The following is a 22,565-nucleotide window of genomic DNA, read 5'->3' as shown; positions in this document are numbered from 1 at the left end:
TTTCTTTATTTTATAATTTTGTGTTAATAATTAATAAAAATTAGTCATTTGTGGCAGATTTTGTGTAAATAACTTACAAATAAACCAATTCTTACCATAAATTAAAAAGATTAGTGTATTTAACAAAATTATAAGACCAAATCTGTGTCCGGTTTTTTTTTGCTGTTGAGTGTATCTGAAGCTAATCATTTTAGAACAGAAGTTTTTCAAGCGAGGGCACTGTCTGACAATCTATAAATTCAAACATTACATTTTTACCTGCTATTTGTAAGTAAATAACCCAGTCACCTATATTTATAAGGGTAATTTTAGAAAGTAAACGGTTATGTGTTTCAAACCAGGTTATTGTTTTTCATATCGTAACTTCAGTATTATACCTCGTATATTCGAGATAGGTTGGATTGTATTTCGAATAATAGAGTTTAGTTGGGGAGTGACTTGTATATGAAAACTTAATGGGTAAGAAAGGTAATTTTGTGGTCCTGCTGGCAGGATTAGAAGAATAGGCCTCTCTATTCTCTACTGCGTCATTTAGCTCTGGGCGCTACTGTTTTGCTATTATTCCGCTTGCAGTCTAGACATAATATCAAACTGGTATGTGATTAACAAGCGGGGGGTGAATCTTTCGATGATGTGGTTGTATAAATAGTGCACGTGTTGATTGATGGACACGTGGCTGCTAGACAAGACCACGTGCGTGGTCTGTTTAGCCTTCTAGTCTTTCACCTAATTTTCAAACATTTAACCATTTACCAAATTTTTCTCGTAACAGTAAATCTCATAGTTGTAAACTAATTATGCTTTTTACTGAATGTTTAACCAAATTGAAAGCTAGTTTTTTTGTATTTGCTTGTCAAAATTTGGCTAACCAGAAAAAAGATGATTTGGCAGAATATATTTATGTAAAATTTAGAATGTAGAAGATGTTTCTAAAAGTTTTGGGAGGTAGAATAAACTAAACTTTTGTAGAAAATTTGGGGCTTTGAGGTCCAAAGTGAAAAAATAAATAAAAATCACTGTTTTTGGAAAAACATTCTGTACGTTTTTTTATCACTTTTCGAAGTTCAATTTAATTATTAAAACTGTCCAGTAGGACAGTTGTATAAGGGTTGATCGACAAAAACTGCCCGAAAAAGCTGTAACGTTGAAAAACACCCAAATTTGACAATTTTTTTCTCTATAAAAAGATAAAATGCCCAAATTTTCTTTACAATATAGGGCAGATCTAATTGATTTCGAGAAAAAAGTCGCCGAAAATGAGAAAAAACGGCATTTTCAAAAATTGTTCTTGTTCTTGTTGTTACCTTTTTAGTTAACAACGTAGCGCCAAAACGCGCGAACCTATATACGAGGGGGTACCCAAAAATAACCGGAATTGCGTTGCCGCGCATGGAGCTTATGTAGTACGCATTTCTGCCGCTAGACGTGTATAGCGCAATTCCTTGCCAGTTCAGTCCTGCCTGTGTTGTCTGCCTGGCTCGTTCTGTTCATCTGCAGTGATTGTTTTTACCAGCGCTGTTTTGTTCTTTTTTCGTTTTTTATGATGGCAAGTTTAAGTGAACAACGTGCAGCTCTGAAATTTTGTTTTCTACTCGGCAAAAATGCTGCTGAAAGTGTTTTAATGTTGAAAACAGCTTACAAAGATGACGCTATGGGAAAAACTCAAGTATACGAGTGGTTTACTCGGTTTAAAAATGGCGACATGTCGATTGATGACAAACCTCGTTCTGGACGTCCATCAACTGCCCGAATCGACGAAAATGTTGAAAAAATTCGAGAGCTGGTCAGACCGTCAATCAAACCTTGTATTTGGAAGTTTTGAAAAGATTGCGCAATAGTGTTCGCCAAAAAAGACACGATTTGTGGCAAACAGGAGACTGGTTCTTCCACCACGACAATGCACCTGCACACACAGCCATCTCTGTTACACAGTTTTTGGCTAAAAATGGCATGTTTCCGCTGCCACCACGCACCTTACTCGCCTGACCTGGCTCCGTGCGACTTTTTCTTATTTCCACGCATGAAAAAGGGCATGAAAGGTCACCGATTTGACTACATTGAAGAGGTCAAGAAAAAAACGAATAAGGAGCGTCAGCCATTTCTAAAGATGACTACAAAAAATGTTTCGAACAGTGGAAGCACCGGTGGGACAAATGTATTAGTTGTAATGGAGAGTATTTTGAAGGGGATAAGGTTGTTCTGTAAAAAATTTGTAAATAAATAGCTTTTAAAAAATAATTCCGGTTTTTTTGGGTACCCCCCGTACATGAATGAGGTGTCATTCGATTCGGAATTTCATGTAGATCTGCCTTTTAGGAGTTTGGATATGCCTTTTAGAATTTTAAAAAAATAATGGCAATTTCTGTTTCTTTGTGTTACTTAATTTTTTTTTTAATTATTAAAAATTACACTTTTATGTATTTAATTTGTATCTAAGTTACCTAGAAAATAAAAATGAACATAACTTCATCCTTAAATAAACTTCAAATAATGTGTTCGTAATGCAGTAGTCAAATTAAAACTATTCGTTCATGCTTTATGTCTGGCCGTTGGTCTTCTTTTAGTAACAGTTTCTGTGCCTTTTGGGAACGGACCGAACTTATTTTCAAAACCTAGATGGTATTTTTACCCATTCTTATTTCAAAACAATCGAACCATTTCTCTTGTTTTTTTACATATCGTTGTCTGTTACTGTTAAATGTATTACATTTGTCATGTCTGGTTTTACATTTTCGATGAAGATCGAATTTACGTGTAAAGTAGATCTGAGAGCATAAATTGCTTCCAACGCAAAAGTTGAAAAGGGTTCTGAAATAAGTGCTTAGAAGTGTGCTGAAGATTTCACTTCTAACGAGTACATTTTTTTTAACTATTTATAAATATTATTATTATTTTTTTTAAATAAAAATTGCCTGAAGTTTCAAGGTCTCTCTCAAGACATTAAGAATAGCGTAAATTTTAGGTTATCTTATAAATTCATCATTTACATTTTTGTTTTTGGCAGCAATGACACTTTTATTTCCAAAAATGTCAGCCACATTATGAATCATGTGGAGGACCAATGGCCTTGCATAGAGCAAGGAAGTTTGCATTTTATCAAAGGTAACATGCAAGATGTGAATATTTAGCGCCATGTAACGTCCACAAGAAAGAAATTATATACCCTTACTCAGTTTTACTCTACTTAGCAGAAGACAATAATTGAAAGTTCAACTCGTGAAAAACTTAAAAATGGTGATGCGTTTATGAAACTCGTTGATTTGTAACGAGTTTCGAAAGAAGATTTGTTAAAAGATACTCGTATAAGCTGCTACAATCAAAATAGTCGGTGCGCTTCCAATGCCATAAAGGAGTTAATTGAAGGCAAAATGTATCAAATAAAGCATTAAACAAGTCAAGTAACAAATAATTCTAACATACAGTGTTGCCAACCATTCATACATTTATTTTTGCTTAACGAAATAAATATAAACTATAATTAAGTAATACACAATTATAATTTAACTGCGCGATTTTTAAGTAACATATTTTGCCACAAAAACACATTTGTTATCATTTTTTGTTTCCACTTGTTCGTGAAGTTTGTAAAAATTACGATATTGGCCTTTATGTCACTTTAATTTTTACTATTAAGTAATTTTGCTGCATTAACTTTTCCTTCACATTTTTTAGAATTTATTAGATGTCGCAGACCCTTATGCTGGCCATTTTCATCTACAAAATATTTGTTCAAGTAGCACTGTAGATTGACTTTAATATCTATTAATCTATAATAATCAAACTATTAATTACAGGTTAAAAAGAAAACGTTATAAAAAATAAAAAAAATTACGAGGCTACAAAATTTAAAAACTTTTTTAAAAAAATGCTCATATCAACATACATCAATGATTTCGATTATTTTATTTTTAATAAAAATCGTCGGTTTAAGTTCATTCTTCGATTATAGTAATTGTTATTTTATGTAGTAGTCAAACGTTTATAATAATAGGTAATAATTATCTGGCTCTATCGCAAATAATATAGTTTTCTTCAATCACACTCTCAATGTAGCTGTTCTTCTCACAATGTTACATATATGTTATGTAATATAAAATAAATAAGTATTGCATACTTTTAGGACAGCTAATTATTCCAGTATTTTACTATAAGTAAAATTAAATTACAATTGAGAAATGAATAATTGTTGTTGAATAATCTACTTGTTATTAACTGTGTGTTATTTGTGCTCACGAATATTTCGGTAAGACGAATTCAAGTCTGAAATATTGTTTTAAATCCTCCGTGATTCAAATTTAAACAGTAGCCGACTCTAACTTTGTCTTTTTCTACTTTAACATGCATGTATAAGATGTGACAACTTCAGAATAAAGGGCATATTAAAGATAAATCAGAAGAATAATTTGGAATAGAGTTAAAATAAATTACCTATTTAAAAACGAAGATATAATATACATTTTATCATAATTATAACCAAATAATATTATGAACGAACTGGCCAGCATAAGGGTCTGTGACATCTAATAAATTCTAAAAAATGTGAAGGAAAAGTTAATGCAGCAAAATTACTTAAATTATATCAACTAAGCTTGAATGAAATGTTGGGTACTTGCTGATTTGTGTACCTTTTGGCGTTTAATCAACCCTTATACTTAACTTTTTAAACTGTAAGTTTTTGTTAAGGAGATTTTTACTATACATTGCTTTTTCAGGTTTGAAAATTTTGGATCAGAACTGTCTCTCACACAACTTTAACTGATAAATTTTCTATTATCGTTAAGTTGCTCCCAAATAAATACAAAGCATGTTTTTTTTTTTAATGATTTAAGGCGCGTCAACATCTGAGGTTATTGGCGCCCCGGAGCTTTTTTCGGTGCACTGGCCGGCCTACGAACAGTATTCTCTAGTTATAGACCACACTGTCCATCACCGGTGCTGTAAGAGAAGCTCCTAGGAAAAAAGAAAATCTAAGGGCCAACATCTGGATTCGAACCCGAGTCCTCCGCTAACCGCATAGCTAATCCCTTCCCTCTGTGGACGTTTGAACTGGGGCTCTTCGCATATGTAAATAAAGGGCCATATTTTTGCACTTTAGTCCTACAATCGATACAACGTGCTCTTTCCTTAAAAAAAAACACAAACAGTATCAAAGATACTTCTTTACCTAGAAATCGATTAAAATATCTTATGGTATAGTGTTTCTTAAGATACCCCTGCATCCATTTTGAAGTTTTGTATTTGATAGTATTTATTCTGCAACTCTACACTGTACAACAAGCAAAACTGATCGCTGGATACCTAAATAATATGTACTTTATTCATTAAAAGCAAAACTTACTGAGATATACAAACTCGTAAATTGGTGTATGTAGCTAGAATCCCCAGTGACGAGTGTCATTAGTTCACCTAAGTGGCTAGCTCGTACAACCCCATCCTAGTAATCCGAGATTAGACGGAAGTGTCCGGGTGGATAGTTTGAGGACAAGAGGGTTGAAATGATAGAATAGTTTGGAGTGGATTTGTTTTTTTTTGAAGAATTTGGCTAGGTTTAAGATGAATGGTGTAGGATGAAAAAATAATTGCCATTTCAGTCGTGATACATTTATTCTGCCGAGCTATCGACCTAGGGACTAGATCATCTTCAGGGTTGTGGAACATATTTACAGTTTGTTAACAATGATTCTGTTAAAATGAATATGTTTAATGTAACGAAATTTACAAAAATTATTTAGTTTACAAAGACTGAGTGTGATCGGTCTGTGTGTGATATGTATTGGGTTGTGTGGAAGTCAGTGTTGCCAATCGTCAAGTATTTTGTAGTAAGTTTGCGTATATGTTGTTTAAATTGTTTGTGTCTGTTTTGAAATTTAAACTGTTTTCTGTCTTAGATATGTATATCATTTCTAGCACTTTCCGTTTTTGTGTGTTGGTTACTGATTTAAGTATCTTTGTGTTTGGGCAATCGAAAGTGTGATGATTTTCTGTGCTGTGTATTTTTTCATCCTATTGAAACTATGAATCAGTCACTAAAAATAATGAATAGCAATGAATGATGTATTTAGGTCAGAGTGGATTGTGTTGCTCGGTGCATAATAATGGTTGTTTAGGGTTTTGGGTTGTATGTTTTGGAGTCGATTGAGATTGGATCATTTCCGTAGAGTTCCATTTCGTATACTTGGAACTATCTGAGCCGTGAAAAATCTCTTTTTGTTAAAAAGAGTGGGCTTAAAACGTTTATCAATTGATCGTTTGGACATTTTGGTTCTGTGGTTGCATTGTTTACACTCTTTTTAAGCAACAGAAATGTAATAAAAAAGAATAATTTGAATCTCCACACCAGCAATAGCATTTAATCAAAATCTAACACATTGACGAATCAAAAGAACAAGCGTTGATATCTATAAAGAGCCAATCTTAAAACTAAACGATATGTTCTAGCATAGTTTGGCTAGCCTCCAGGACATATCAAGGAGCTTGTAGCTTTTGCCGACTCCACAGACAGACAAATCGCCCTAACGCTTATAAAACACACACGGAGCAGCTGTAAGGGGAGGAGATACTCTATCATCGCTCATTAACTTACTGTTAAAATTCATTCAATCATTCTATTCGGAGCCTCAGGGGCTTGGAACAAGCGCACCACATTTCCTGTCCCAAACGGCCGCTGAAATATTAGTAATTCCTCCTATTATTAAGATTTTAGAAAAAAAAAAGTGATAGGCCTTAATATGTATATATTAACTAATCATAGAAGTTTCACTATACTTTGAATGTCCTTTAGTATCTGGATAGGGCAATTAAATGGTCAAATTTCAGTATATATTCCTACTTTAATTGACCTTTCAAAAGACGTTTCGCCTCATGCAGGTTCTGTCCTCATATTAATAAATATTCTAAAAATAAAAATAAGTTCGAGACAAATGTGTCCACTCTTCACCTAAAAAGTCTTTAATAAAACTGTTCTTAAGGATTTTTTTTTTTTTGAACGTCCAAAAACTGTATGCTGCAAAAATCTTCTGAAAAAGCGTTATGTAAAACAGCGTTTCCCAACCTTTTTTGGCTCGCGTACCACATGGTAGTATATCGTGCTAAATTGTGCCACTTCGTAAAAATGATTGTATTTCGCGAACTTTGTCATTACCTAGTGTGTTATTTTATTACTATTATCTTTATTTGTATAGAGATACAATGTATCTGTTACAAAGGACTTCAAGTTCATGTTCACTTTATAAACTTCGTAAACTGCAAGATCTTAGTGTTAAAACTTTTTTAAACAATTAAAAATTGCGTACATATTTTTCTCTTCAAAATTATTAATTAATTTACAAAGTTCTTCTTTGGGATTATTATATTTGTGCCCAAATCTTCTAAATTAATTTCTTTTAAGCATTCAACTATCTGTAAGTACCAATTAAATTTAATGTTGCTTGGATAGAGCTTACTCTTTACAATCCAGTCTCTTTAAGCAGATTTTTACATAGTTTTATCAATTATCATTTGTGTTTTCAGGTTTTGGGAAAATACTCCATGAAAGACAATTTTAATCCAGTTAAATGTGCTATTATATTTTCTCTTATATCTTGAGACAGACCAACCTTATTACTGTACATATTAACAACTTTACTGTATAATATTATTAATTAAAATAATTTTTATATATTATTGGTAAAAACGTTTCTATGAAATTTTTATTTTTTTATGTCCGCCATTATTGATTATTTTTCGTGTACCACCAACCAGCAACTCGCGTACTATAAACGCGTTGGGAAACGCTGATGTAAAAGATAAATTTCCCAATTAGTTCATTTTGTACTTCAGAATATAACCTCAAGGGTAAATTTTTTGCGACTAAGCAAATTAAATAGTTTTAGAGGGGGAAAAAACGCTGCCAAAAATGGGCAAATACTGCATTTTCAAAAATTGTTCTTGTTACTTTATTTTTTTTTGTAAACAACGTAGTGTCTAAATGCGTGGATCTATTTTCATGAATAAGGTGTTATTCGATTGGAAATACCATTATAGGAGAGCCTATAGGGAGTCACAAAGCTGAGCCTATTACGGGGGAGAGGAGTTAGCCCCACATATGGGAGGCCCCACATATGTTAGACGCTCTGTAAAAACTATTATTAACAATAACTCTGTAAAAATCTTAGCATGATTTTGTTAAAATTTGTGCAGAAAGATTAGGGGTTAAGTCTCCCAGACGTACCTACCATTTAAGTGTCATTCTCTGCTCCTACACCTACTAAGGGGCTGTATTGTAATCTTTTCAAATAATTGTCGCGTAAACCGATTTAGATGAAGGTAGTTGTCGTTCTACTAGAAATTTTATGTAGAATAACTTTTTTAGGGTCTGTGCATACCTTAGGAGGGGAGTTTGGCCCAGGTATGTGACTTTTTTTTTTGTATTTAATTTAGTCAAGATTCATGATTTTTGCTCAAAAATATCAAACTGAAAGTATTGCCCAAAACTTGGAAGAGCTTTATTCCAAAAAAATTTTTCCCATTTATCTGCAGGAAATATGTTTTTGGATAACATGTGGTATGATTAAATGTCTTGCAAGTCTTTTGCATACTAAATTCAGAATGGAAATATTGGCTGGAGTTCATGGTACACTTGCAGACAGTTTAAGGTAACCTGGTTTTCAACATGTTTACCAATTCTCTCACCTAAAAAACATTTTCTCCAGATGATTCTGTGGACGCTTATCTTCGTTAACCTCTCAGCTAAAGAGAAAGATGTTTGTTTCAAGAACAATTACTCGACAATGGGTGAGATCCCAATTTTTATGAGCAGCGGTCTCTCTTTTGACAATTTGCGGTCTGCACTTAGAGATCAGTACGGATAATGCGCAAAAAAAGACTTATACGAACCTAGGAAATAAAAACAGCACTTTAAAAATCTCTTAAATCGGCCTCTGACTTTGACTGCTGAACATGGTTATGACAGATACTCCTTGCTCTTCAAAATATAATAGAATCTAATCAAAAGAAGATGATGCCTATACAGGGTGTTCAGCATAAGGCTACAGTTACTTCGGGAGCCGATTCTGGGCATCATTTGCAACAAAAAATTCCATATAAACTATGGCTCGATTCGGCTCCGTTTTATAGATATTTTTAATTTTTTTTTTTTAAGGTATTACTACTTTTTAGCAAACAATTGCCTATATTTCTCAAACTATTAAAGCTACAGCAATTTCAATGAGCTCATTAGAAAGAAGGTTAAATTTCCTTTTAAATAAGCTAATTTATATTCTAAAATAATAATATCAAGTATTTCACTCTGTGGCCCAAACATAAGAAATAGCAAATTTCTAATTTTTTCCCAAAAACTTTGACTTCATTTTTCTCAAAAATATTATATAAGCTTAAAACGTGCCCTACTCATGTAAAACATCTACATACAATCACCTTTCGAAAGGTATACAATGCATAGGGGTTATTTTAAACATTGATGCAGAAATCTGGGATTAATTGCAAAAAAGTAGGCCTCAAAACAGCGTCGGCATTATGAAAGGAATTCACCTACTATAAGAATATAATTGATCAGAATCATCAAATCCAGTACGATTTTTGGTAAACGTGTAATTTAATAATTAATTAATTTAAGAACTATATTCAGAAATATAAAATTTACATTATAAATAATAAAATAAAATAAAAAGAAGAAAAATGAATATGATGTTAAATGAGTGTTAGGTACCAATTTCGATAGAAAGGATTATCGTTTAACGAGTTTAGATCTGTGTGTTATTCTTTAGTTAATTAAAGAAATATGCCAAATAATGTGAACAAATCACAGATTTTTTTGAACTACACAATAAACTTTTGGAATTAACAGGTTGTGAAGAGGTAATGAATAAGTCGAGAACTTATAGGTAGAACTGTTTGCTAAAAAGTAGTAATACCTTGAAAAAAAACATAAAATTAAAAATATCTATAAAACGGAGCCGAATCGAGCCATAGTTTATATGGATTTTTTTTTTTTTTTTTTGTTGCTAATGATGCCCAGAATCGGCTCCCGAACGGTAGTATTATGATGAACACCCTGTATATCCAACAATAAGGTTTAATTGGTGTCTGAGATCTGAAATCCTGGTTGCGACTACAGTAAATCTTTTCTTTTGGGTTTACACCTGATAATCGGAATAGAAGGAATCAAGTGTTGATAAGTACCAATGTCTCAGATAATACAACAAAAAAGATTCTATTCAGCTCCCCCTGGTAGAATTACTCTTGAGATCCCCGTGTTGTATTTAATTTCTAACATGATGATAACGTGCTTTATCTTGTTTTAACTGTAGCACACATGTTTGTATTGCTCTTGTGGGTGAGATTGCAACCCTCGGCTATTCGTCACAGTTTAGTACCCTCCTTGTTCAGTTCTCAATAACTGAATCATCCACACTTTGTTCTTTTTTGGTGAATCCAAAGTTGGATTCGTTGTATTTGAGTCAATTTCGCGAAGGAACCTATTTCAAAAACTCGTTCACAGATTCAGTCTAGATTTTTTTTGCATCTTTTGTACCTGTAAATTGAATGCAATTTGTTGGTAGGAATAGATGTTTTAATTTGAAGTGTTCTTTAAAAATTGATAACCTTTACCTGTACATTACTTTTAATGCCTTGGAATTGAAATAATATTTTGACTTAAAAGAGGTCTTAATCAGTTGGTAATCTGTACATTCATTGCAGTATAGCAAAATTGCATTTTTCATCTCTTACTCAGTTAGAGTAAACAATAACTTCTTTTACTAATGTATTGAACTTTTTTGTTTTTAAAAATTACAACTGTATTGTAATCCCCAATTTTAACAGATAATGTAATATCGCTTATTTTGCCCGTCAATGTACGAATTTTCTTCGTGAATGTGGCCTCAATAAATACAATAAGTACAATTGGGCTTTACAAATTAAAAACCTGCTTTGCCCCATTGGTTCTGAAGAGTTGTAGAATGCCACTAACCCTCAGTTGGTGCTTAATGTTATTAAAGATTTAACTGATAAATGGTCGAACCACTTGGTACAGTCTAGCGGTTGAAAATGTATTGAATTCCCGCTACAGTAACATTTATAGAAGTATAGCCTGTTGGGGCGATGGGGAGAGACTTATTTAAAAGCAAATTTATCTATTTCAAAAATTAGAATTATAGCTAGCTCAACTTCGCCTCTCTCATAAAAATGTAGTAAGGATACTCTATAAAGGTAATAAGTGCAGTTTGGATGGCGGCGCTTGTGCAGTTTGTGCAATAGAAATGAAATGGAAAATATGGAACATTTCTTCTTCAACTGTCCTATATACGGACCTCTACGCGATCAGTATACAGGGTGAACCAGTAAGTATTGGCCATAGGCCTACTGTGTGTAGTACATCTAAAGTGGAGTTCAATGACGTATTGGCCAACTTCATATTTTCCACTGTTCTTGAGTGACGTCACTTTAAATTTTTTTTTTCTAAAATCATTACTTTTTTCCAATAAAAATGTTATTACTCAGAAAGTTTTAGTCCGAATTCGATTCTGATGACACGGTTAGAAAGGCAGATAAATTTTCTAAAAATTGACACTATTTCGAAGCATAAATTATTCTCCAAACAGCCTCAATTTTCCTCCGGAAACTGGGAAAATAAAAGTAATCGACATTTTTAAGAAAACTCATTAGGCCCTTACGTGATCATTATCGGACCTAGGTGCTGGCACTTTTTATAAACGTTTCCTTGGGAAATGGGCTTTCAAACGGTATATCGTTTTCTAGGATTCCTTTTATCTTCGTATGAGAAATTACGTTTTGTTTTGCAAGAAAACGTGTTCACGAGCACTCAACAGTGTTAGTTTATCAACTTGTTTAATTCATTGAAAACTCTTTTAGATGGACCAGTAATCCATCGAAATGGTATCAATTTTTAGAAAATTTATCTGCCTTTCTAACCGTGTCATCAGAATCGAATTCGGACTAAAACTTTCTGAGTAATAACATTTTTATTGGAAAAAAGTAATGATTTTAGAAAAAAAAAATTTAAAGTGACGTCACTCAAGAACAGTGGAAAATATGAAGTTGGCCAATACGTCATTGAACTCCACTTTAGATGTACTACACACAGTAGGCCTATGGCCAATACTTACTGGTTCACACTGTATACATTCTACAGCAATCTGCACACCTTTATTTGATCGTTTTATTGAAACTTTTAACTTTAATTATATTCAACAAATCGACAAAGCACCATTAAGTTTTATTTCACTTTGTCTAGGAGTTTTTCGCTTGTATATCCAAATCTGATACCCAAGTTTTGACAAAATGCAACTCTACTGCTGCAATTTTTCAGTTATTTAATAATTGCTCCATCGATTTTGTTTAAATTGTCAATTTAGTATTTATTTACAGTTTTTTTTTTTAAATGAATAAAAGGTTTATGAATTTTTGACGGTATTGCAAATTTGAAAAAAGTCTGTTTACTCGAAACTAGACATACTTTAGTATAATAGGTTTCTAAATTTCGCAGTAACGCTTCTAATAGTTTTCATTGACATGTAATATTTTAGTTGAGACATATTTCTGTACAGTGAGTTTTTAGGAGTTTAGAGGCGATGGTTATGACTGGGTAGCAGATTTCAAAATTTTGACGGAAGCGCTGCTAGGTGGTAGGTCGTCTAACTAAACGTTGGATACCAGTAGTTAACAGATATGTAATTTATAGCTAGCTCGTAGCATAGAGTTATCCTTAACTTTTTCAGTAAGATTTAGCATTAGAAGGTAATTTGTAAAATGGAATTGTGATTAATATGGCCGTGTGAGGATTCACACAGATTTAGTTTTTGTGTTGTCATTGTTTGTTTTTTTTTGTTTTTTTTAAACTTTGTTAGCATTTACGATCTACTAAAGTAATTCAAAGTTGATGAATTATGGGAACCTGTTTGTGGAAGACCAATAGCGTACCTGGGAGATTGAGAATGAATCAGTGACTCGTGCTAATGTGCCATGAATCATGGACATATTAGATCCCATAGGTTATATAGCGTTCAGGTGCAAGTGTTCCCACAACTTCTCAGACCGGAACTAATCTTTAGACGCAAGCGGAAGTTACCCCTAGTAGCTATCCTCAGCCTTCTAAATTCACAGATTTCTAGTTAAAACTTGACGTCCAAACTTAGGAAACCGCTCGCCAACAATGATCTTTCGAAGGCAACCATTATTATTTTGACTAAATTCATACAAATGCCGGAGTTCAGCGCCAATAATGCCAGATGGTCAGCCTCCGTTCAATGAATGATGGAAATAGTATAATTGCGTGCAATATTAAAAAAAAAAGCCTCATGCAGAGAACTATGTTTCTAAGTACAATTCTTGTCCTGCAGGTAGCAGCACAGTGCAACTGGTTTACTAGTAAGATCTAATGACCTCCGTGCTACCTAAATAATTAGCAACATTAGGTGACAAGTTATTTTCAGATGTATCGTATTAAGAATTAAATTTCTTGTACTTTGAGCCTTGTTGTTGCGTGAATTGGCATTGTTTGTATGGCAATGGTGATTTGTTAGCATTTATTTCATATTGAAACAGTTATAGCTAGTTCTGTAACAGTAGCTAAGTAACAGCGAATTATTCAGTAAGAGAATCCTACTTAACGAGCTTCGGATTTCCGAAGTATTCTTCGTGTGTATATCTTAAAATTTACTCTATTCTTGCTTGATTAAAGAAGACATAGGTGCGTACAATGTGTAGTATAAGGTTCTTCTCTTCATGCAATTCAAATTGAGACTTCCATTTGTAATTTCGAACGCTGGTATACATTTTGTGCAGAGTACGAAACGTTTAAGATTATTATCAGGGCAGGTTCAATTGAATCCAATTAATTGTATTGAAAGAACTGTTAACAGTTTAAAACAGCACGAAACTGTTTGTTTTAAAGTATCTATTTGAATGCAAGCCTTGGGCGCTACGATCCAAAAATTAGCCTACTCCAACATTGGCCAACAAAGTCACTTTACAGAAGTGAAGGCCTAACCTTATTTTTTTTTTTAAGTTTGTAAGTTAGGACTTTCGAGAAATGAAGTCTGAGAAGATTAAATTACAGGCGTCAAGTAAAATGTATAGTTTAAGAACTTTGAAGTTCGTTTAGTTGGCTAGAGAGGAAATCCTTAGTCTAGTCCATGATGTGGAGATGTCCTGTGTTAATGCTTTCTAGAGGTGGTTAATTCTGTCCGCCCCCGGACTTGTCCCTTTCGCTCGGGGGCGTGGCTTAGCCGCCTCTTCCTGCACTCGCCATCTTGGATTGTAAGCGCAATCTCCCGGCGATGCCTCTATATCTCTTTTGCTAAGCAGAGACTGGATTTACTCAAACTTATTGATCATAGCTTTTGTTTTAACTGGGTAACAACTTCCCTACAATATATAAACTAACTTATCTAAAAAAAAAAACTTAGAATTTTGACTGTATAATAGTTCAACATTATAAAAGTTCATTCTAATTTTTTTTTAAATCGAAATTTGGCGTACCAACTTCTCCAAAATGAAGAATTACAGATTATTCAAGAACTCGGCAATTTATGTTTTTAATGTTGCTGCCCTTACACTAACCAAGGTTTAAAAACTCGCAAGTGCCAAAACACGACTGTGCTCTGAAATCAGAGCTCCTCAATAAATAAGTTTCCGGTAAACCTAAAATGGAAAGAATCTGCAGGCATATAGCCATATGGCATGTATTTTACTAAATTGTTCGTCGTAAACTATAAGAAGACAAGTACGAGGTGTGTTCAAAAAGTAACGGGAATTTTCGTTTTTTGAAAAAAATATTTATTTATTCATCTACATTAATATTGTCGCCTTCAAAGTAGTCCCCTTCGCATACAATACACTTGTGCCAGCGCTTTTTCCAATCCTCGAAACACTTCTGAAACTCGATCTTTGTGATAGCTTTCAGCTCTTTCAGCGATTCGCTTTTAATGTCATCTATGCTTGTAAAACGACGGCCTTTTAATGTTCTCTTTATGTTTGGAAATAGAAAAAAGTCACATGGAGCCATGTCTGGCGAATATGGAGGCTGGGGCATCGTTAAAGTTTTGTTTTTGGCCAAAAATTCACGAACAAGCAATGAAGTGTGAGCAGGTCCATTATCGTGGTGCAAAATCCATGAATTGTTTTGCCACAAATCCGGGCGTTTTTTGCGGATTGCTTCACGCAAACGGCGTTGAACTTGTAGGTAGTACTCCTTATTGATTGTTTGACCTTGTGGCAAGAATTCATGATGCACTATGCCATTAAAATCGAAGAACACAGTGAGCATAACCTTCACATTCGACCGCACTTGTCGAGCCTTTTTCGGTCTTGGCCATCCAGAATGCCTCCACTGGGACGATTGAGCCTTAGTTTCGACATCATATCCGTAAACCCATGTTTCGTCACCTGTTATAACACGTTTCAGTAGATCCGCATCGTTGTCGACTTCATTGAGTGACTCTTGAGCAACTTCCATTCTCCGCTGTTTTTGTTCGAAATTCAACAATTTTGGAACAAATTTTGCTGCCACACGTTTCATACCCAAAACATCCGAAAAAATTTCATGGCATGAGCCAATTGATATGGCAACATCATCAGCGACTTCTCTGATTGTGATTCAGCGATCGTTCATAACCATTTCTTTCACTTTTTTCACGTTTTCATCGGTTGTTGATGTGCTTGGACGTCCAGGTCGTTCGTCATCTTCAACGTTTTCGCGGCCATCTTGGAAACGCTTATACCACTCGTAAATCCTTGTTTTACTCATAGCAGACTCACCATATGCCTTTATTAACATTTCACACACTTTATTACACTTTATTTCATTTTTTACGCAAAATTTAATACAAATTCTTTGATCCATTTTTTTTAACAAACAAAAATCGCCAAGCTCGAAAAACACGTCTAACCTTAACGGCTGCCACTTAAGAAGTAAACAATGAATATTACTGAAAATTTTATCGTACTTCAGGGGCATGTGTACCAACATAATAAAAAAAAAATTTTACAATCAGACTCTCCAAACCCGCGAAATTTAAAAATTCCCGTTACTTTTTGAACACACCTCGTACCTACCAAAAGTAGACTGTTATAATAGTTGGCTGAAAAATTTGAAATTTTTTTGAACTCTGAAATTAAATTTTCTACGTCTTAAGACATACCATCAAAATTCGCCATTTTACAGGATTCGCTCTCAAATCAATGGTAATTATTTTTAAATTGTTTTAAATAAACAGTACTGACGATGCCGCAAGTTATTAACTAGTACGAACTGTTTGTTATGTTGTTGTAAATTTTAAATTTACATGGTTGCAATTACGATATGTGGTGCCATATGTTTGCATTCAACAGCCATTAAATTTTAATTTGTAATGATATACCTTAATTCACCGACTTCAAAGCCACCGGGATCGGCTTCCATGTTTATCGAGTTTTTAATTTCTCCTTGTTAAGAGTGAGTATAGCGCTCAGGTTAAATTTTTGATGTTGCTTTTTGGCAGAAAATACACATTTTTGAGCTCCTATAGTGGCCTTCTTGAAAATCACTGGACGTGAATGTTCTTATGTATTCTAGGAGTTTTAGTTTACTAGTTAATTAATTATTGCTATACCATCGACTCTCTTTTGTTACAGGTGCTGAAATACTGTGACCATCTACATGGCAAATGGTACTTCTCTGAAGTTCGTGCGATCTTCTCTAGGCGATATCTCCTACAGAATGTGGCCATCGAGATCTTTCTGGCCAGTCGAAGTAAGTTTTCAAGTATGACTGTTATCCTCCTTCTCATAGAAGGAAGGGATATTACGATTGTGTCCTATTTTTGTGAGGTTTTCAAACACTTCCAAAAAAAGAAAATCTGTACACATTACTGGAAAAGTAAAAAGTGTCAGATAAATCAGGTGTCCAAAAAAGAGATATTCAAACAAAAGAGAAAATGACACTGTACACAAGTATAGTTACAGTCTTGAACCTTCCCAATTTACTTACATTAACCTAAGTGGTTGTTTGAAGGGAACGCATGGAGCCCCATTCGCCGTATCACACACATATTTTACTAGGTTTAAATTGGGAGAACTGACTGGCCAAGGGTAAAAATTTCTACCTTTTCTTATTTCCTTCAAAACTATTGTTATTGGCTCCAAACCACTCCTTAAATCATTGGCTCCTCTTCCTAATCTTTTCCTTTACAATACCCCAATAAAATATTGTTCCTCTGTGAAAAACCTTGGTATCACTTTCGATCAAAACCTATCCTGGAAAAACCATGTTTCCCAAATCTCTCGTCGTACCATCCACATCCTAAAGCAGTTTAATAGTTCCCTGACACCAATTAAGACCCGGCAACTCCTAGTTTCCACTCTTATATTTCCCCATTTCGACTATGGTTGTTTAGTGTATGGCGGTCTTTCTGGTAATATTGAAGCTAAAATCAAGCGCCTCTCATGAACTGCTTCATAAGATTTATTTTCAGCATTTCCAGAGACTCTCGCATTTCGCACTGCTACGATGAGTTGAAGTGGCTTTTTCCTGTCTATCGCCGCCAGTATTTTTTAGCTTCTTTCCTTTTCAAGTCATCCAGTCTCAAAGGCCTTCCTATATTTTTCAACTCCTTAAGTTTAAATCCTCCATCCATTCCCGTAACACTAGATCTCGCTCATCTGATCTCTATATTCCCTCTCACCGTACCTCATCCTTTGACAAGTCCTTTCTGATACGTGCTACCTCTCTCTGGAACTCCTTGCCATCATCTGTCCGCCATGCTCCTACCCTATCCATCTTTAAATCCCGTCTATTCAGATATCTCCTTTCTATCCAGCTTCCTCCGAAATTTTAATTGTTTTAATTTATTTCCTTAATTTCTGCTGTTATTTTTATTTTCACTTTTTGTAAATACTTACAATTGTCCCAGAATAATATTCTATTCTATTCTATTTAAAGATGGCCGAGCGTTTAACGAGGGTTGCATTACAAAACTTAAGATGATAACCTTTTCTGAAATCTGTTTTCTTAATGACATCTTGTCTGCGGGGCAGCCTCCGATATCGCCGATAGGAGTGGAAACCAAACGACACTATACGATGATAAACTATTCGGATTGGTCTTAAGTCATTTATCTAATCCAACTGAACGCCGGAGATGATGAACTCGAGTCTCTCAGATCCATTTGTCAAAGGTAAAAACTCTTTGCATGGATTGTTTCCCTACAAAGATGCCGATTTTGGATTTCTTCCTGTGGCCAAGAACTTGTATGTTCAATAGTTTCGATTCAGATGAAGCACAGTCTCATAGAAGGGAGTAATCTTCATGCGAACAGGTTATTCTTCTTCCCTTTTTTAAAGTCGTTTGACCGTAGGTAACACTGTCTTTGGGCAATTCTTGGCTTAAACAAGTGCAATGGCCCTACTTTCTCATAAAATTCCATACACAAACATTATTTTATTATTTCAAACATTCACAAATATTTAATTGATTTGCTTACTTATTAAACTTATTCTACAATTGCTTGTACAGGGTGGGGCAAAAGTTATGAACCGGTTTTAAAGGGATGTAAAACAAAAACAATTCAACTTACAGAAATTATGTTTATATTGTTTAATTCAGTACAGAATCTAGTGTTTTACATTAAGTTTGAAGGATGATATCACGTAGGTGGCGGCCGTCAGCCGCGATGCACTCTTGAAGGCGAATTCTGAAGTTTTCAACCGCTCTTCTGCAAATTTCGATGGGTATTGCCGTAACTTTCTCTCTGATTCTGTCCTTAAGTTCTTCCTGGGTATGTGGACGATGTTTAAAAACTTTTTCTTTTATGTACCCCCAAAGAAAAATAATCACAAATGCTCAAATCTGGTGAGCGCGCAGGCCACTCCACGTCACCCCTCAAAGAGACGAGGCGCTGGGGGAACACTTGCCTCAATCTCACCATTGAAATCCTAGCAGTGTGGGATGTAGCCGCGTCCTGTTGGAACCAGAGGTCTCCCAGATTAGTTGCTTCACTCAATTCTTCCAGCTCAGGTTCAAAAAACTCTTCCAACATTTTCACATAGCGCTCAGCGGTGACAGTGACGGTTCGCCCATTATCCTCGAAAAAGTAAGGACCAATAATCCCAAATTGGGATACTGCACACCATAACAGTCACTTTAGGGGAGTGAAGTGGCCTCTGGTGAATTTCCCTTGGGTTTTCATTAGCCCATCAAATGTGCAGAAGAGCGGTTGAAAACTTCAGAATTCGCCTTCAAGAGTGCATCGCGGCTGACGGCCGCCACCTACGTGATATCATCTTTCAAACTTAACGTAAAAAACTAGATTCTGTACGGAATTAAACAATATAAACATAATTTCTGTAAGTTGAATTGTTTTTGCTTTACATCCCTTTAAAACCGGTTCATACCTTTTGCCACACCCTGTATTTTTCTTCTAAATGAAACAGGCTCAGGTAAAACTGTGAAGTTTTTAATCCTGAAACTTTACTTCTTTGAATTTTTGGCACGTAAATTAATTCTAAATTAATTGTAAACATCGTGAATTTAATACAGATTTTCTGCTATATTCTTCCCTTCCGCAAGCATAAGTTTTGCAACGTTCATTTAGGAACAAGTAAAGGAAATTCAACTATCGCTATTCAAAGTTACTTAGTCCCACAGACGGGATTTTAGAAGTCCTACACAATTCTCTTGTCTATATTTATCCAGTAGAGTCTTGTGTCCACATGGTCTGGATTACCTACGACCACTTAAGGAGGGGTTCTTCCTGAATTAACTCGTTTAATTACTTAGAACATACTTTTGGTTATGTACAAGGCCATTTCTAAAAATAGGAACAAATTAAATGGGATCAAAACTCAGAAGTTATTATTTCCTGTAGGTAATGCCAAATTACTAAATTTGTTATCACTCAACGTTTTAAAAGCAAATTGCCTAGATTAGGCGTCATTCTCAGATACCCTAAACTAATCGTGTAAACCAAACAAATACCGAATATACAGAAACAATACTGAAGATTTGTTGCTGTCTCCACTGAATTCTATATTCTTAAAGAAAGCAAAATGATATGTGCTTTCAATCAAAAAGAGACTTTAATCCTATTTTTATTCTATTATTTAATTCGATATTAGATTGTTTCATTTCGCAACGTAATAATTCGAAAATATTCTTCTGGTCTTTTGATTAGAAGCTTTGATTTAATTTAACCTTTATTCAAAGTTCATAAAAACAGTGCGACGTCTGTTGTCACTGTAAATTAGTCAAATTGTTCAGGCTCATTGTTTGAACGAAAGTTATTGATACGGCAAAAGAGACTATGCAGCACGCAATTTTAAAAACCTCATTCTGGACTGTCCTTTCTAAGTAGAACAATAATTGTTTTGAAAATGGCAATCAACTTTAATCAATCAATTCTAAAATCCTTTTCTTTCTCTCATCTTTGTTTGTTGGCGTTTTTTTTGAATTGATGTAGTGGTAAAACTGACTTTTGTATTTTGTTGTATTTGTTTGCTGAATTTTATAAATCAATGATGTCATAGTCGGAATATTTATTTGAAAAATCTGACCATATTCTTAATTTTAAATTGATAATCTGAGTCTTTTTAAAAATTTGTCATCCTGTTACCGATGTTTAAGTTTCAAAGAAATCCCATTTCTAGATCAGCTATTTGTGCAATTTGCTATTTGTATCGCATTTGTAATTGTATGAAGTTCAAGATTTAGAAAGCCGATACTTATTTATGAAGAGAACGAGGCAATAATTATTTTTGTCTGCATTAAATCTTGACAAATGAACCCTTCAATTCCCCTTAGGGATTGCAAAGTTACAAAATGCCGTACTGTACGTCACACTTTCAGTGGACTAATTTTATTCTTTCCATTTATTTTGGACAGACACGTAACATTCATTAGTACTATAAGATGTTATAATCGTACAATTTTAAGGAGTAAAATTTGCAATAACTTCAGCCCGCTCTAATAACGTCGCTTTGTTAAACAAAGTTTTCTGCAAATGTATTACAAATAAAAGTAATAGTCCTACGTGTTTTATAGCGCAATACCCAAGGTTTAAAGAAAACCAGATTTTTTGAAAAATCATTCCAAACTAGAAAGACTGTTTAAGTTAGGCAGCACATATTAACATATTTTTGGGTAATTTAGAATTTTAGTAAACATTTTTATTTAATTTATGACATTAATATTTATTTAAAAAAAAAAATGGAAAAGATTGTGACGAAATATTTCTTAAGATGAAACACTGCCTCACCGTCTCTCCCAAATTGCCCTTTTATGAATTTCTCTTGGATAATTTTTCAAAGAAGTTATTTAATAAAAAGACTGATTTTGGGCACCTACTACATTAATCAAATTTGAACACTTCAATTTTTTTTATTTGTGAGATAAATTATCGTGCAACCCCACATCCAGTAGCAGACAGGAAACGGTCTGTACCAAACAGACCATGTGAAAAACGTTTTCTTAGACAGAAGCAGTCTATACCTTGTATACAGCATTTGATCATAACTTAGTATAATCCTTTATTGTTCGCAGCTTCAATTATGTTTGCGTTTCCTGATCAACCGACCGTAAAGCGAGTTATCAAGGCGTTGCCACGTGTTGGCGTTGGCATCAAATATGGTATACCGCAGACTAGGTAAGAACGTTTTAACTTTATTTGTAACTTAAGTTGATTCTAATAGAGATCTACTTGACCCTTAGGTCACAAAAACTTCTCTTGCCGTTTAAAAACTTTTATTTACTTTGCAGACGTGCTTCAATGATGTCGCCGAGACAGCTGATGAGAAATTCAAATATGACTCAAAAGTGGCAACGAAGAGAGGTCTCCAATTTTGAATACTTAATGTTTTTAAATACAATAGCTGGTAAGTAATAGAGTAACTTAGTTCAAGAAATCCGTGTAAATATAAAATTCTATAAACTACAATAATTACAACTAATATTATGCAAATTTTTTCTTAAAACGAAAAATAAATATACACACCACATATTTATCATTTTATTTATAAGATTTTTCATTTTATGTGGTCTACGAACTATTTTTTCATTGCGTAAGCGACAGGTTAGGAAGTGAAGAGCACTAAACCGTGATGTAACCTAAGCCAGTGTCTTCTAAGATCATGCGAAGATCTGTGGGCAAAAAGATGTGACGCGGTGCTTACGATCATAGTATGAATAGGTTTCACTTGTGGATGGTGTAAAACATGTTTTTTTGATTCTGTGATTCTCAAATTTAACTAAATTTGAGTGTAACCTATTTACTAACAATCATTTAAACATGAAGCAAAATTCCAAATTTGAAGATAATCAGTTAACCTAAAATTCCATTTTACAGAATATAACAATTTTTCGCGAGATTTGCTAAAATGTTTCCTTTTATCAAGGAACTTGTATAATGATATAATCAACTAGTATTTTTTTAATACAAATTGTAAGTTCAAGAAAATTTACATAAGTTGCTGTGTAATTTTAAACAAGGTTTATTAGTGTGAACTTATAATATTAGTGATACCAACTAATATTTAGTAATAATTCAGAGGTTGGAGAAAATTAATAAAAACTTTCG

At 34.0% G+C, this 22,565-nt stretch overlaps 1 protein-coding gene across 5 annotated transcripts in view; it reads left to right on the top strand.

Moving 5' to 3' along the window:
- The window catches only part of rg (A kinase anchor protein rugose), a 257,928-nt gene that overhangs the window by 222,018 nt on the left and 13,345 nt on the right, over positions 1–22,565 (top strand). For all 5 annotated transcript variants that reach the window (XM_074143212.1, XM_074143215.1, XM_074143214.1 and 2 more), the window contains 3 exons: positions 16,633–16,750; positions 21,533–21,635; positions 21,749–21,864. In XM_074143212.1, coding sequence (XP_073999313.1) covers positions 16,633–16,750; positions 21,533–21,635; positions 21,749–21,864 — 337 coding nt within the window. The remainder of the gene's footprint in view (positions 1–16,632; positions 16,751–21,532; positions 21,636–21,748; positions 21,865–22,565) is intronic.

The sequence above is a fragment of the Rhodnius prolixus genome, unplaced genomic scaffold (genome assembly GCF_049639745.1).
Source record: "Rhodnius prolixus isolate KJV_2025 unplaced genomic scaffold, Rpr scaffold_12, whole genome shotgun sequence".
NCBI classification, from domain to species: domain Eukaryota; kingdom Metazoa; phylum Arthropoda; class Insecta; order Hemiptera; family Reduviidae; genus Rhodnius; species Rhodnius prolixus.
The sequence above is the reverse complement of the archived record's forward strand: the minus strand, read 5'-3'. Positions and strand labels throughout refer to the sequence as shown.